The sequence below is a fragment of the Hemibagrus wyckioides genome, linkage group LG11 (assembly GCF_019097595.1).
Source record: "Hemibagrus wyckioides isolate EC202008001 linkage group LG11, SWU_Hwy_1.0, whole genome shotgun sequence".
NCBI classification, from domain to species: Eukaryota; Metazoa; Chordata; class Actinopteri; order Siluriformes; family Bagridae; genus Hemibagrus; species Hemibagrus wyckioides.
In genome coordinates this window covers 9654252-9668267 of record NC_080720.1, presented here as the reverse complement: position 1 = coordinate 9668267, position 14016 = coordinate 9654252, and the positions used below count along the sequence as shown (strand labels likewise).

General features: G+C 40.6%; 1 protein-coding gene across 2 annotated transcripts; it reads left to right on the top strand.

Moving 5' to 3' along the window:
* Positions 1 to 1278: 1278 nt before the first annotated feature.
* On the top strand, positions 1279 to 13030 carry patz1 (POZ/BTB and AT hook containing zinc finger 1). Of its 2 annotated transcripts, XM_058402852.1 has the most exons (6): positions 1279 to 2806; positions 2937 to 3000; positions 3114 to 3285; positions 6296 to 6457; positions 9035 to 9214; positions 10224 to 13030. In XM_058402852.1, exons 1-6 carry the CDS (start codon positions 1677 to 1679, stop codon positions 10679 to 10681), a joined length of 2166 nt encoding a protein of 721 aa, XP_058258835.1. In that variant the 5' UTR covers positions 1279 to 1676; the 3' UTR covers positions 10682 to 13030. The 2 variants fall into 2 exon arrangements, with proteins under 2 accessions (XP_058258835.1, XP_058258836.1); XM_058402853.1 differs by lacking the exons at positions 6296 to 6457; positions 9035 to 9214 and having other exon boundaries at positions 1280 to 2806.
* The last annotated feature ends 986 nt before the right edge of the window (positions 13031 to 14016 follow it).

Here is a 14016-nt window from a genome sequence, read left to right as displayed (position 1 = left end):
TCACAACCTGTTGTTTAAAAACCAGACTGCTTTTAAGAGTTTCTGCTTCACCATTAAAACACTTGCAATTAACATGCTAGACGATGATAACGAACATTTATTTCTTAGTGTGGTGTATATCGTTTTTGTATGATTAGCTATTTTAAAAGAATGAGTATGCCAGGTGAAAATCAAAGAAAGTCCAAATGCAATCATCCATGAAACTTGTTTAAAAAAAAAAAATACATTTATGTTTAGGGTGGTATCTGTGCCATGACGCAAATATACTTCAGTGAAGAAATAAACCAGCCTTTAAGATCCAAGATTCAAGAAGCTTTTATTGTCATTTCAACCACATATAGCTGACACAGTACATAGTGAAATGAAACAATGTTTCTCCAGGACCCTGGTGCTACATAAACATACAACATATAGTTTGGACACAAAAAACAACACCACAGAGCTAGGACCAAAGTTTGTCCTAGCCACATAAAATGCAAAATGTGCAACTTATAAGTACAATAAGTACAAGAAAGCAACACAACAAAACAGGACACGTAGCGCTGAACTTTAGTTATCTATGAAAACTTTCCAACCAGTTCACCAAGATTCTTTGTTCACTGAGGTGTGCATAAGCTTTCTGAGCTCTTAGCCACTGAATGAAAATGTCAAGTTCTTGTCCATTTTGCCTGGAATGCAGCATGACTGGAGACATTCCCCAAATCACTGTTAGTCAGCTAAGTGCATCCCCAAACAAAGCTGAATAACAATAAAAGAAATCCCAAATATAATGAGCTAATGTTGAAAATCCACCACCAATACTGTCTGGTAAATACTGAAATGGTAGAAAACGTGTAAACTTGCTAGCTATAAATAACAATGATTTACAGAGTTTTTACACTGAATGGACATGGTGTTTATTTTTTTATTTAAGAAGCAAGTCGTGGTATAAAGGAAGGTATATCATAATAGAGATTTTTCCAGATTATGTTATAATTATAACTTGTATGTGTATAACCACCACACACATTATTAATGAGAGATCCTCCGTTTATGTTGGTGTGTGCGTGTCAGTGGACAGAACCAAAGGGGGCGGGGCTTGTGGACTTCTGTCCGCTCCTTTTCACTGCGCATTTATTCCTATTTCCACAATATCGCCGTGCTGTGCTGTGTGCAGCGGGAACAAAGCGCCGGGATCTGACCACTGTCGTCTTTTCGTGTAGCTAATGTAATGGTCTACATTTTGGGGGGAGGGGAATACGAGGGGGAGGGGGCTCACTGGAAAACAAGGATGTGAATTCATAACGGGGAGGAGGGGGTTAGAAACCAGGAAGATGAACAATATGCAGAATTCACGCAAATGAAAACGTAGAATCAGTGAAAACAGCTGACGTTGAGCGCAGTTTAGACACGTTCAGCCCGGCTGTCATTAACAATGAGCGACGCGTTTTCTCTAAATCTCTAAAATAAAGCACGGGCGACACCCCCCCTCCCTCCCTCCAAAACAAAGGTCAAAGTTCACAGGAAGCTGGGGGGCTGCCATTTTTCCCCTGCTAACATGTTAGATGCTAAAACGAAGAGGGGTGGTCGTTGTTGAAAGCGTTTTTGTTTATTTTTTTTTTTACCACAGGGATTATTTTTTCCTTTCTGTTTATGTTCGTTAGCCCCTCTGTCACATGTGCTAGTCGTTGTGGTTAATGGAAGGCGGCATGGAGAGAACAGAACAGCCGTGGAATTCTTCCTATACGTACCAGGTGAGCAAGCACAGCGCCGAGATGCTACACAACCTCAACAGCCAGAGAAAAGATGGAGGCAGGTTCTGCGACGTGATCCTGCGCGTCGGAGAGGAAAGCTTTCCGGCGCACAAGGCGGTGCTGGCGGCGTGCAGCGAGTACTTCGAGTCGGTGTTCAGCTGTCAAGTCGAGGGCGACAGCGAGAGCAAAGAGCTCGAGATGCACACGATCAGCCCCAAAGTTTTCCGAGACATCCTGGACTTCGCGTACACGTCGAAGATCGTGGTGCGCTTGGAGTGTTTCCCGGAGCTCATGACAGCCGCCAAGTTCCTGCTCATGCGCTCCGTCATTGAAATCTGCCAGGAGGTGATCAAACAGTCCAACGTGCAGATCCTGGTGCCGCCGTCCCGCGGTGGAGAGCTCAGCTTCCTGTCAAACGCCATGCACGCCGACGTGCCAAACGGCGCTGTGTTTACTAACAGGCACAGTCTCGACAGTGACAATACAAGCGCTCCGCCACCTCTGAACAGCAGCTCCCACCCGATCGGCCTCCCTGTGTCCCCTTCAGCCTTCACGACGAACCCGGTAAACGGCGAGGCCTCTCCAAACTCCAAGCGAGCCAGAGGACGACCCAAGAAAGAAGATCCGCCAGTGCCCGGTGTGTACAATAACGGTACGACAGACGACAATGAAGCTCCTTTTCCTGGTGGCATTTGTAGTAAAATGTTGAGCGACGCTGTGCAGCTGAGAAACCACGAGGCCCAGCATGGGTCAGTGGGCGCAGGTGGAGAGTTAGTGTCCGTGGACACGGCTGTAACGGCTCCTCAGACTCAGAACTGCGTGCAGACGGACGGCACTCGCAAACGGGAGAGGACGAGACGACACGTGGGCTGTGATCTGTGCGGGAAGGTGTTTCGAGACGTGTATCACCTCAATCGACACAAGTTGTCTCACTCCGGGGAGAAGCCATACGCGTGTCCTGTGTGCGGCCTGCGGTTCAAGCGCAAGGACAGGATGTCTTACCATGTGCGTTCTCACGATGGAGCCGTGGGCAAACCGTACGTGTGCCAGAACTGCGGGAAAGGCTTCTCCAGGTGAGGTCTTCTGAGCCCGACTTTGGCCCATTGTTAAAACAAAACAAAAACAAAACTCCTCTATCAGCTGCACCTCTACAGGCTGATACTTCCAGGTGTATGAGTGAATCTGTTTGTATGTTCTTTGCAGGCCAGATCACCTCAATGGACATATCAAGCAGGTGCACACCACAGAGAGACCTCATAAATGTCAGGTGAGTGTGAGAGAGCACTACTCTCTGACTAGCATATTTGTTTTTGGTCATCATCCGAGTTATAAATCTTTCACCATGACATTGGCATGGCTTCCCTTCTAATTTTTTTGCAGATTTGTAATGCATCATTTGCAACACGAGATCGCCTGAGGTCTCACCTGGCCTGCCACGAGGATAAAATACCATGCCAAGTGTGTGGCAAATTCTTAAGGGCTGCTTATATGACGGACCACCTGAAAAAACACAGCGAAGGACCTCACAACTACTGCAGCATATGCAATAAAGGTAATGTTCATATAGACAACTAATTCATATTCCGGATAATTTCTTATATTCATTGACCCTTTTTCAAAGTGCACTTCTTCTGTGGTCAATTTAAACACACATTGTGCCAGTGTTAAAGGAGAGCTAGAGACCTGGTTGAGTTTTGGTTTGCTAACAATAAATTAATGAGGGAAAGTAAATATGTTTTTCAAAGCCTAGGACTCCATATGCTATATGGTAGGCGTCGGCAAACAGCAGCCCATGGGCCAAATCCAACGTGCCCAAATGGAAAATATGGAAATAGTTTGTCAGACAAACTGCATCCCAGATCTCAGTTCATTTTCTAGTGCAGAATTTGTGTATTATTCAACTTGTGCAAAAACTTTCCGTAACACAGAAAGTGGCAAAGGATTTGAATGAGTATAATCTCATATACAGTCTTTCAGATGCACAGTTGCACAGTGGAGAAAGTTTTCTTTGTAGCAGTAGCCCAGGAAACACGATATATATATATATAAATGCTTTGACGGGTTGTAGATTGTCAAGAGTTATGTTAGAGTAGAGGGTGTACTCTTTTTCTTCACTGTGTTTTAATGCTTAGGGTTTGTTCAATAACCAGATCAGTACTTTGCTGTAAACAGTTGGCAAGTGCATGCTTAACTATTGAACTAGTCAACTAAATAAAACTGTGGAAGTTATGATGTATTTGGACAAATTTCACTATTGACAAAATGCTGAGAATATGGCAGTTCAGCTAGATGCAAAGTGTTGAGTTTACCAGTGACAAACATGAACTAGTTTGCTTGCATTATTAGCATGTAACATTAACAGCCAACATCATTTTGTGCATCATCTAGATCTAAGTCTACTGTTTGGTTCATATCAAAATATCCATGATGTTAGTGAACCAAAGGTCTTAGGTGAGTCAGTCTGAGCTTCACACTTACGTCATTGTGGCTTCCTGCCTTTTTCTAAATACAATATTTTGTAGTTTAAAGGTAATAACATAGCATAATGTTTGGTGGGTGGGTGGGGTATGTGGGTGTGTCTAATTTGCATATTCATAAATCTTTACACTTTTATGAGGGTACAAATGTAGAGATGTACCACTATTTTCTTTGGCATTAAAGCACAAGTATTATTTATTGTTTTTAATCGTGATGCTAGATTACTGAATGCCAGTGGGCTGTTAATATTAGTTTTAAATATTTTAATGGTATTTGTTTAGAATAAGTAGGTTATCTGAATATTCTTTGTTTTGAATAAAAGAAAAAAAAATTATTGGATCTTTAAAAGTGATCCTTAAAGAAATAGCTTAATTCAATAAATTGAATAAATCCTCTTTGGTTTTTGTTCCTGTTAACGTATTAATAAGTATATTTATATTCTTTATTTAAACATTGTTACTTGGGCAGGTCTTGTGTGGAAAAAGCTGATTCAGGAAGTGCTGCATATGAAATATGTCTGTAGTGAAGAAACAGGTTTAAAGCCAGCTTTAGACAATACATTGCAATTAACAGCTTTAGATTATACAGCTGTCTATATAATCTTGGCTGAATTCTGTAAGTGATCGTGAGATAAGCTGTTCTTCATGTCTGATGATACAGAGAAGATCCTCTAGGGCTGCTTTTAAAGAAAAGCACTACGTTCTGATGACCTTATCAATCAGCATGGTCTGGGCTCATGTAAATAATGTGGTTACATGAGAAAAAACATTCAAGTGAGCGTGAAGCAAGGTTGTTTTGCTTGTTTCGCAATTGCTACTACTGTATTTCTAGCTGTTTAGTGAGTTTTGTATTAGCATCTTCCTATCCCTGTTTTTCAGACAAGTATCATAGAGATTTTGCTAAAAATAATTTAGACACTGCCAGAACCAAGTTGGCACTGAACTGGCTGCTGTCGTGTATGTAACATTAATGTGGCATTCCCAGTCACAACCAAAAATATTCTTTTTATCATGCAAGAGATTATTTTTGGTCTGCAGCAGCAAAATGGAAGGAAAATGTTATGTCTGACGAGCAAATTATTAGAGGATAAGGATGTGGTATGCACTAGCTGTAGCCATGGAACTTGAATCATGTGCTGGGCTGTTAAATAGTTTAGCTAATGTTGATTAACCAAATTGTTTTGCTGTGTTATGACAGGCTTGGCTAGTGTCATGAATGTGAACTAGCTCAGTAGAAGTTACTTAGCTATGTGCTAATGTTACCTAAAGTACAGTCAGAGTAACAAGAATCTGTCATGGGTCTTAATGTTTCCCTGGTATTTGCATAGTAGCATATTGTAGCAGAAGAACATTTCTAACAATGTATTATTTAACAGGGTGTTCAGGTGTACAGCTCCACCATGTCCCCACAGTGAACTGCTCTAAAGAAAACGTAGGGTGCATCTCAATCAGCTCCCTAGCTCCCTTGGCTGTGAATAAGAATTGGGATACACATTGGGATACTGATGACTCAATTTCTGGCAATTATCAACAACAAACAGTGCTGAAATCTTTCTTAAACTATTTGTTTAAAGTATATTATGAAAAAGACTTTGTTCTCTTACATATCCTTGCAACATTTCTAGCTAGTGGATTTTAAAAAGTCATTAAACACTTAAAAGTCAACAAGCCCTATACAGAACTGCATAGTTACATTTGGAGACAAAGTTGGCTGAGATTTTGTCTGCCGTATTTTTCACGCTGAGAGTCGTCAGAAATTGTGACATCATTTCCAGTGAGGCAACATAGTGAGCATCAATGCACCCTTAAAATGGCCAGCTCCCTGCTTAGTGCCCTGTCTCCTTTACTAGGGAGCTAACTGAGACAGACCCCTGGCCTGTTGCCAGACTTAATTGCCGACACCTGCTATATGGATTGCCAGTTCATTAGAGACCACTGTACATGACTACTGTACTTTTGATTTGGCCTTTTTCACAATGATACGTAATCAGGAGATTCTCATCTCATTGTTCAACAAGTTTCTGCTTGTTCTATTTTCCCTTCTGTTCCTTCTGTTTTGCTTTTTGCTCCTCTTGACGGTCTCAGGTTTTTCCACTGCGTCCTACCTAAAGGTACACGTAAAAACACACCACGGCTCGTCCATGCTCCCTTCCTCCGCAGCTCACCAGTTCCTAGAGCCGCGTGACAACGGGCCGCAGATGCACAACGGCGCCCCCTACCACTCAGGACGCCAATGCGCAGTGGAAGGCAAGCACGCCTCTGTGTCCCTGCCACTTGCTCGCTCACTCTTTTCACCCTGCTGCTAAATACTGCATCTGCTTGTGTAAAAACACCCCCCCCCACTCGCTCACTCTCTAGGCCCATACCGTTGCTCTAATTTATCACTCCAGCTGATTTCCATCATTCTTCTCTCTCATATTCTTATATCTTAGAGTTCCTGAAAAGTATGGGTATAATTCCTCCCATGCTTTTTATTTCAGTCGAATGATGGAAATTTTATTATAAAGAGAAGCTCACATGGTGCTATTCAACCTGAATCCGGATTTATGACAGGGCTGATTTTTAAAGCTGTTGTGATTCTGTAAAATTGTGATGGAATCATTTAAGTTGTTGGAGGAGGGAAAAAAATCTAATGTTTTAAAGCAGTCATATGAGATGTATATTCCTTCATGCCTGATTCATAATCCATCACATGGAATGAGATCTTTTTCCTTATGATTTGGATCATTTCGCCCATCAATTCGGATGAATCTAGTCAGTTTTCCATTTACTTTGGAAGTCTGACTAGAGCATATGAGAAACCTGTGCTAAAGGCTAGACTTGTCATCTTGTGAAACTCTTGATGCGCTCTGGCTGATCAGTATGATAGCTACTGCATGTATCTTCATGTAGTGTTGCAATTTGCTTGTGCTGTATCAGGTGCACATTCGCGTAAGGCTGCAGTGTTTTGCGATATGATTGGCCGAAGCTTTTTAAAAATAAAAAATCGATCACACTTGCAGCCCTACCAGCTTTGTCTAGTATGGAAGGCTGTCTGTCGCTGTATAAGTTGGCATGGCAAAGTAATCGTACATGTTGCTTTTTGTAATTTCCACCACATTCTGGCTAAGCAAGCATTTCTTGGGAAACAGTGCATGTTGTAGTTCAGTATGTGCAAAGTTTTTGGGAATCAATGGACCTTTTTTCAAGGAATTATTGCCATAGAAACTAGCAGCCTGTTGTTGGGGTGTGTTGAGAGGATGGTTAGATTGTTAGAAGTGATCAGCTTTGTGTCTTAATTACTAAAATAAATTTTCCATTTGGATGTTTAATATGTTGTCCAGTGTGCAGTAATAGTAGTTTTATTTCAGTGTTTATTTCATGACAAAAAGAAAAAAAACAAAAACAAACCCCCCCCCCCAAAACAATCCACCCATCTATTCAAAGCCTATGATGAATATGTTGAATAAAAACGAGACGACAAAATCAGAGCTGCCCGAGTTAAAAGTAAACTGTATGGCCAAAAGTATGTGGACACCTGACCATTACACTCATGTGGGTCTTCCATAAAGTTTTCCCACAAAGTTGAAAGTGCATCTGTGTATGCTGTTGCATTGAAATGTCCCTTTATCGGAATTAAGAGGTCCCACTCAACACCTTTGGTATGAACTAGAACACTGACTTCACCAAAGGCCACCTCACCCAACATCAGTGCCTGACCAGATTAATGCTCTTGTGGCTGAAAGAGCGAAACCGGATAGCCACACTCCAAAATCTAGTGGTAAACCTTTCAAGAAGTGTGGAGGTTATTATAATAGCCAAGGGGAACTAGATCTGGAATGGGATATAGAAAAAGCACACAGTGAAGATTAATAAGCTCATTAAATTAAGACAGATATGTTCAGATACACACAGGAAGACATGCAGTAGACACCTCTGTTAATGATGGTAGCCTGTTTTATCTGATCTTTGAATGCAAGTTGTTGGATGCTCTAGTACTCTTTTTGGTAGCATCAGCTATAGCGTTTCTTTGTTAGACTGATCATTTTAGACAGGCCTAGCATACTCATCAAAGTAACAAAATGAATCTTTTAATATACTGCATATATTTTAATGAAGTAGTAAATGGACTTACTTCCTTATAAAAGATTACTTCTAAGACATAACCATATGATCATATTTCAGCCACTGCACAAGTTTCATTTAGCTAATGCAAATTAAAGAAGCAGAATGCGAAAGCTGTATAGGTAGAGTGCATTTGTGAAATGATCTGGTGTTCCACAAAAAATTCATACTTAAAATGTTACGTGCAATGCATGTGCGTTTTTTTTGAACACCATGTGCAGTTTTAGTTGAATAACCCGAAACTAAACACAGCAATAAGCCTATTCCTTTGCTCAAGTAGAAGAAAATTGGTCATATATATTAAGTAAAAGTTCTTTTGGTTCATAGTTACATGAGCAGGATGCAGTTGGTTGTATTTTTCTGACGTATTAATTTAATAAATTATGAATTGATTTATAGAATCAATGTACTTATCTTAAAAAAAGAAATAGAAAAACATCTAAATTGAGTGATTACTGCAATAATCACTTGACTAGCTATAGATGAACTCCAACAAGAAGTCTGCAGGCTTGGCAAGTAATGATGGAAAAAGATTCATTCAGTAAAGTCACTCAGATGGTGCATCAATCAAGCCATGGTCTGTACATGAACCCATGTGAAATTGATGTCAGTCTGACTGTGTTGGCAGTAAGTGTCCACCCTGGGATCTCTGTCTCTCCTCTGTTTGTACTCCTCATGTCCTTCTACTCTCCCTCATTGGGACGGTCTGTGATGGTGTAGACCTTTGCACCAGTCGCCGGATTCTGATGCCCTTTCCTGAGGCAGAGGGGTGTTTTCGGGGGTTTTCAGGGCCTGCAATTCTCGCTCAACCTGGCCCTCCTGCCCTCGGTGTGCAGCCTGAGCTGTGGGAGCGGCACTGTGGCGGAGCACCAGGCCTCCCATTGCACGCACCTCTCGCAGGTCAGTACGGGCCAGTCGGAGAGGGGCGTAGGGTGAGCCAAATACTGTTCACATGACACACAATGGAAACTGCAATGCCTCACAGCTCTGTAAATGCCAGTTTCTTTGCACTTTTCAAACACAGTTGTAACAAACACAACCAGACAGACATGGACACACAGTGAGATAGAAGGACAAGCAGAAAAAGAGAAAAGGGCCACACATTTTGAGAGAGAGACAGACACGGACATGGGGAGAAAGACAGATGTGCGTACACAAAGATGCTGACAGATGCTGAGACAGACCGAGAAATGGAGACATGGAAATGAGAGATGGACAGATTTACAGACAGACAGACTGATGCACAGATGGACATGTGGACAGAAAGACAGAAATTATAATGTCTTTATGTGGAATGATCTGACATGGTGTTCATAACTGCAGATGTATCAGTACATCACTGGAGCTGCTTCTCAGCTGTGGGCGAATGGGAGTCGTCCATTATGGCTAATAGATCATTCACTCTGCATAAATGTAACATTTTCAATCACTGTTTTGTTTATAAAACCAACAAATAATGCCATTGAACCAACACACAACAATGCACTAGGTGTGCACTACACTGGTAAAACACCCAAAGAAGTGAAGGCACTTACTGAAGAAGTAAACGTTCCTCAAGAAGAGGAGTGTGATCAATATATTATACAGATGCCTTGATTAAAGCAGTGGTCACCTTGCCGTTGTCTAGACCTCACGTTTTTTTAGGTCAAAAATCAGTCAGTCGTGACCAAAGGCAATACATCATCTAGATATGGGCAAAAGTTCTAGCCACATTTTTTGACATGCAAATGTTTTATGAAATTATTCCACTTCACACATTCTTCTGCCCTTATTAAAGGTTTCAGTGTCTGTAAGTAGTTCAGCTCCATATTTTTTGCCTAATGTGAGATTCTTTCTCCCTTTCCCTGTCCTCATCCTTCACACGTATCATGGCCTTTCTGCCTACGTCTCACTCTGTGTTTCTCCACAGACGGGCAGGAAAATGCTGGGAAATGCCCCCATCAGGATTCTGAAGGGTCAGATGCAGCGTTTGGTGACCTTTCTAATGGAACAGAGCTCAAACTGGAGCACAAGGCTGAAGACAAGGAGCTTGAGGTGACCTCGTTGATCTTCAACGGCGAGACTGACGGCACAGCAAACGCACCGTGCGGCTCTAAACAGAAGACAGACATGGAAAAGAAGTTTGCCTGTGGCTTATGTGGCCAGACCTTTCGCACTAAATCCTACCTCAACAAGCACCAGCATCGGGTGCACAAGAAACCCAGTGGGACAGTATCCGGTCTCGGAGATCTGGGTTCTCCGTTCTCGCCACAGCAGAACATGTCGCTGCTTGAGTCATTTGGTTTCCAGATTGTCCAGTCAGCGTTTGCCTCATCACTCGTGGACTCTGAGGTAGGGAGCAATGCTGTAGGCTTAGGAGACAAGTGAACACTTGGGGGGAAAAAATGGAGAAATTTGCTCTTACTAGATGTCCACTGCTTTGAGAGGAACTGCAGTTCTACATTTTATCATCAATGCCTTTGTAAACTATTCTGTCTTTTGTGTTGCTTACGCTCAACCTTTAGTCAGTTGGTTTAATCTTAAGACATGCAAGTTTGCCAGTATAGTTTCCATTGTCGCTGACATGAAGCAGTCAATCATTCAGCATTGAAGCTTTCAGAATCGGATTATTAAATCATCCCACAGAGCCTATTAAACCCAAGCCGAACTTCTTGTGTGAATAAACGTAACAAAACCCTGGGTGCAAAAAAAAAAATCATGGGAAGCCCTAGTCTCTGAAATTGTTTTAAGTTATACAATGAGTTTAAATCTCGTTCCCAAATTCATGGTTGTTAACGCTATTTTCTTTTCATTTCATTTTGAATCGTAACTATTTGCTAGATGGATTGTACGGAGTCATGCAAAACCACATACGAGTTTTGAATCTTTAACAGGGACCAATTTCAGGTATGACTGTAAGATATTACAAGAGATGAAGAGTATATTTTATTAACTTATTGATTTTGGTGTCCCATCTCCTTTATGAAATGGTTTATAAAAAAAAAAATCATTGGTAAACTTTAGATCTGTGCTGTGCTATTTTGTCTTTAAATTGTGTGTTTTCGAGGAGGCCAGGAAGAGAGAGTGTGTGTGTGTTTGCGCACACATCCTGGTCCCTTATTAAGAGAATGTAATGTAATCAGAGGGCTTTTTAAGGTTTTTTAATATATCAGGACTTTTTTGTATGAGGGTCCAAACATTCCTGCTTAACTTAAGAATTCCTATTCATGATATGTATATAATGTTCACATATGTAAGAAATATGTATATATAAATACTTATATATGGCCAATATTAAGTTTGTTTATTCTATGTAATGGGGCTCTGTGTATATAACGTCTCTTGGCCATTATGGTTGAATAGAAGCTTGAGTGGAGAAATTTTGTTTTGAGGTTGTATTCAGTTGGTTTGAGTAAATTCACCCTTTTAGCTCTTATTACGCTGTAGTGGTGTGTGATCATATAAATCTTTTTGTGGGTGGCGTGGATAAGCCATCAGTGTGTCAAGATCTGAATTTCTATTTTTTCCTTCTTTTATTTTCATTAAATTGAATTTTCATCCTTTAGACCAACAATATAAGTACTCTGAGCAGTGTGATTATGATCTGGGAGGAAAAAAAAAAGTGTTTTAAGAGAATATGCCTGTGAGAGGCCTGCTTTATGTGCTTACACTCTTTTACACAGAAAAACTGAACTTTTAATGATTTTCTGTGCGTAAACCTTAATATAGAGCCTTTATACAGAGCCCTACAACAGAACATTTACCCTCCCAGACCAGGGTCAAAGTAGAAAGCTAAGAACTTATTATACAGTGAGCTATTGGGGGGGGGAAATAGCTTGTTTTTATAAGTGTGTACTGGCATATTTACATGTTGGAGTGAAGGTTTCAAAGTTCACGCAAAGTATGATTTAGCAATTCGTTCAGTTTTATTTATTATATTTTGCAAGACCTGTTTAAAAGTTATTTCCCACTTCAGCCCACGTTAGCTTGGAAATGTGGAAGATTTCTCTATTGTATTTATACACATCAGTCATTAATTTCTTCTAATTTATATTTCAAATGAATCCTTTTGGGGCCTCAAGTGTAAACAGAGAAAGTATGCAACTACCCAGGATTCCCTTCTTTGTCCAGCCTTGTTTTAATTGTCTAACTGACCCATCAAATCCACTTCACCTCACTGTGTAGAACTGATCATCCCTGCACTCTAATCTGTGCATTTAACCATTATTTATATGAAAGATTGACGTGGCTGTTTGGGAAGGTTCTGTGATTAAAATACTGATATGCCGTCTCTTCTGATTTAGTGGCACATTGTATCACTGGAAATGGTTTTTTTAATTTTTATTTTTGTTTAATGTCGCTTTATTTGTACTCTGCTTATGTTTTCATATAACCGTATGTTGCAAAGTGCCTTCCCAATACTGATTGTGAGTGGGTAGGAAAATCTGTCATTAAAAGGACCATCTTAAGAATAACCATGTACATAAAGTGATTTGCATCGACACTTTTGTATAAGGACATGCACATAGAAAGAAAATGTACATTTGTATGTATGTTTGTTATCTTTGTTCTCTGACAAAAAAAAAAAAGTTTCTTTGCAATTTCAGTCAAGAATTTCATTGATTTTTGGATATAGGCATACTTTTCTATTGATGTTTTTGTTTTTGTACACTGTTTTGTGTCTCTGTTTATTTGCTACAGAGATGAGTATAAAATAAAATTGTATTTGGGACGATGCTTTGTGATACAATCCTTTTTTTTTTTTTGGATGATCTCAGAATGTGATGTATATTACTGATAAAAGCAGCTAAACAAGCAGAATTCTTAGGAGATATACACTGACCAGGCATAACATCATGACCACCTGCCTAATATTGTGTTGGTCCAGCTTTTGCTGCCAAAACAGCCCTGACCCGTCATGCACTGTGTATTCTGACAACTTCTTCAGCAGTTTGAGCAACAGTAGCTCGTCTGTTTGATCAGACCACACAGGCCAGCCTTCGCTCCTCACGTGCGTCAACGAGCCTTGGCCGCCCATGACCCTGTCACCCGTTCACCACTGTTCCTTCCTTGGACCACTTATGATAGATACTGACCACTGCAGACCAGGAACACCCCACAAGAGCTGCAGTTTTGGAGATGCTCTGATCCAGTCGTCTAGCCATAACAGTTTGGCCCTTGTCAAACTCGCTCAAATCCTTACGCTTGTCAATTTTTCCTGCTTCTAACGCATCAACTTTGAGGAAAATGTTCACTTAATAACTGCCTAATATATCCCACCCACTAACAGGTGCCATGATGAGGAGATAATCAGTCTTATTCACGTCACCTGGCACTGCTCATAATGTTATGCCTCATCAGTGTATATATCCATCCATCCATCCATCCCACAAGCAGTTCTCAAATTAGAATTTTGCATGAATTTCAGAACAGCATGGCTCTAAGAGTGATTATAGTTGTAAAATAAATAAATAAAACAAACCAAAGGTTTATTCAAACCTTTACCATGTACCATTTATGCTGGGGATGGGGGAGCAGGAGTGGGGAGGAAGGTCCGTGGATAGAGATTACTATCTGACATTGTCATTCAGATTTTTTTTTTTCCAATAAATCTCCAAATTACTTCCCAAACTTTCTGTACAAAACTTATAGAATTTTCATTTCATTTTTTCATACACATTTCAAACCAGAAATATCAGTTTAATCCTGTTCTTCCCTCAATG